The sequence below is a fragment of the Malurus melanocephalus genome, unplaced genomic scaffold (genome assembly GCF_030028575.1).
Source record: "Malurus melanocephalus ecotype Western Australia unplaced genomic scaffold, MMel_1.1 scaffold_31, whole genome shotgun sequence".
Taxonomy (NCBI): Eukaryota; Metazoa; Chordata; class Aves; order Passeriformes; family Maluridae; genus Malurus; species Malurus melanocephalus.
In genome coordinates, this window is record NW_026623263.1 from 2,723,240 (window position 1) to 2,725,694 (window position 2,455).

The 2,455-nt window shown below is 37.1% G+C and overlaps 1 protein-coding gene across 1 annotated transcript in view; it reads left to right on the forward strand.

Moving 5' to 3' along the window:
* SCAMP1 (secretory carrier membrane protein 1) overlaps positions 1-2,455 on the forward strand; it is a 42,643-nt gene that overhangs the window by 19,211 nt on the left and 20,977 nt on the right. The window contains exons 3-4 of the mRNA XM_057363851.1: positions 721-819; positions 1,075-1,186. Of these exons, the coding sequence (XP_057219834.1) occupies positions 721-819; positions 1,075-1,186 (211 nt within the window). The remainder of the gene's footprint in view (positions 1-720; positions 820-1,074; positions 1,187-2,455) is intronic.

Below are 2,455 nucleotides of genomic sequence, written 5' to 3' on the forward strand. Positions count from 1 at the left end.
CCTTTCCTTTCCTTTCCTTTCCTTTCCTTTCCTTTCCTTTCCTTCCCTTCCCTTCCCTTCCCTTCCCTTCCCTTCCCTTCCCTTCCCTTCCCTTTTCTTTTCCTTTTCTTTTTTCTTTTCTGTACTTAATGAAAGAAATACTACTACATTTCAGCAACAGGCTGTATCCTCTGAATACAATGGCTGAAATGCAACTTTTGCTGGCATTATATTCTTAACACCTGCGTCAGCCTGGCAGAAACTCTGGAGTAATACCTAGCACAAATTGGTGAAATAGTCAAGCAATAGATGATGGATCTTGAATTTCAAAGTTTAATATGGTACATTACTTCTCTAGTTAGCCAAGTGATATAAGCCTTTGTTAAGTAGAAGACATTATTAATAAAGAATCCGAATGGGAAGAGATGACTGTTAAATGCTGCAATTCTCTGAAACAGTAACAGTCTATATTAATATTCATGTCTGATGAAACTAAAATTCCTTTTAMTGAATCTAAAATTCCTTGAGTGTGTATTGGTAGTACAGTATAATGTACACCAGAGAATGCAGTCGAACGTCCTTTTTCTAAAGGTTGTAAATATTGCAAACAGAATATCAAGTTTTCAGTTTATATCAGTGGCACTTTGTTTAAAACAATTAGATTGGTTCTTACAGATACAATGAAAAAAAGTTTATTAGAATAGGAAAATGTTTGCCTATAATTGTCCTTTGTTTTCTTAGGCTCCTCCAGGAAATGTGAAAATGCCTAATGTACCCAGTACCCAGCCAGCAATAATGAAACCAACAGAAGAACCATCTTCCTACACACAGATAGCAAAGGTTTGTCTGCAACTTACCAGAACTAGGTTCCTTTTAATGGAATTAAATGCTCCACTGGAATAATGTATTTTGTAAATAAGCATTGCTTTCTTAATGAAAATTAATACTGCCTTTAAGTAATTGGTTAATATGTTAATTTGTTCTCTGTTGGTCAGTCTTCATAACTGGAGATGCTTAATTGTAGCAAGAAGTCTTGGAATATTTACGCTGTATTTATACTTTTTATGAATACCTAGTGATGTTTGTTTTGTTCAGGAGCATGCCTTGGCCCAGGCAGAACTGCTAAAGCGTCAAGAAGAACTGGAAAGAAAAGCAGCTGAACTAGATCGCAGAGAAAGGGAAATGCAGAGTCTCAATCAGCAAGGAGGTGTGCATGAAAAATATATTTGAAATTTCAGAAGCTTCACTTTTTCTTAGAAACTTTTAATTTCACAGCAGACTGAAGAGGGATTTTTGTAATGTCATCAGGAAAAGAAAGTTTATCTCCCTTGAGAAAATGCATGCTGTGAATAAAAACTGGGCTGTCCTTTCAGATTTTCACTGAAAAAGAATTAAATGTGGCCTCTGTAGCACATTATTCTCTTCTATCAGCTATTTTTATTCTACATTAGTATCTGAGTAATACAGCTGAATAGAAATGGAGCATTTTGAGATCAAGTAAAACTAACTTCCTAAGTAACATCTCTTTGATTTTTCATCTGTCAGTATTTATAGCTGTAGGAGAACTTTTCTGGTTTGAAACATTTTCATTATCTTTTGCTGTGTTACAAACATGATATTTTACACAAATAGCAGAAAGATCTATTAYTGATCTTTTATTAATTTTTTTGTATGCCACTAACTCTGTGCTGTGCAAGACCAGCAGTTTTTTTGCAGTAATTTCAGAAGTGTGAGAAGATTTACATCCTTTTAACTGAAGATGCTTTTCTATGTCTGTGGGTATATTTCTTTTCAAAAGGAAGAACTTTTGACTGAAGTTAAAAAAAACCAACCCAAAATGCAAAATAGCAAACCACTATGTGGTGGGGGTTGACATTATCTGGTCTTTTCACTTTAATCTACAATTCTGTTTTATTTGCACACATGCTGGTCTTTTTTTGAATATGCAGTGTTACAATTCCAAATTGCATAATTGCTTAGTAATTCAAGTTGTCAGGTAATATAATATTTCCAGTTGGAAGGGACCTGCAGTGGATCACGGAATAGTTAGGGTTGGAAGGGAATTCTGGAAATGATCTTGTCCCACCCCCTGCTAAGTCAGGGTCACCTGGAGCAGATGGTATGCATCCAGGAGGGCTTTGAAAGTCTGTGGAGAGGGACACTCCATGAAGCCTGTTCCAATGCTCTGCCACTTTCAATGTAAAGAAGTTCTTTCTCATGTTGAGTGAAAATTCTTGCATTTTAGTTTATTGCCATTGCTCCTTGTCTTGTCACTGGACACCACTGAAAAGAGTCTGGCACCATCCCCTTGGCACTYGCCTTTGAGATAATTATGTGCATTGGTGACATCCCCTCTCAGTCTTCCCTCCCCAAGACTAAACAGGCCCAGGTCCCGCAGTCTCTCCTCATCAGGAGATGCTCCAGACCCCTCATCATCTTTGTGACCCTTCCCTGGACACTCTCCAGCTTCTCTTGT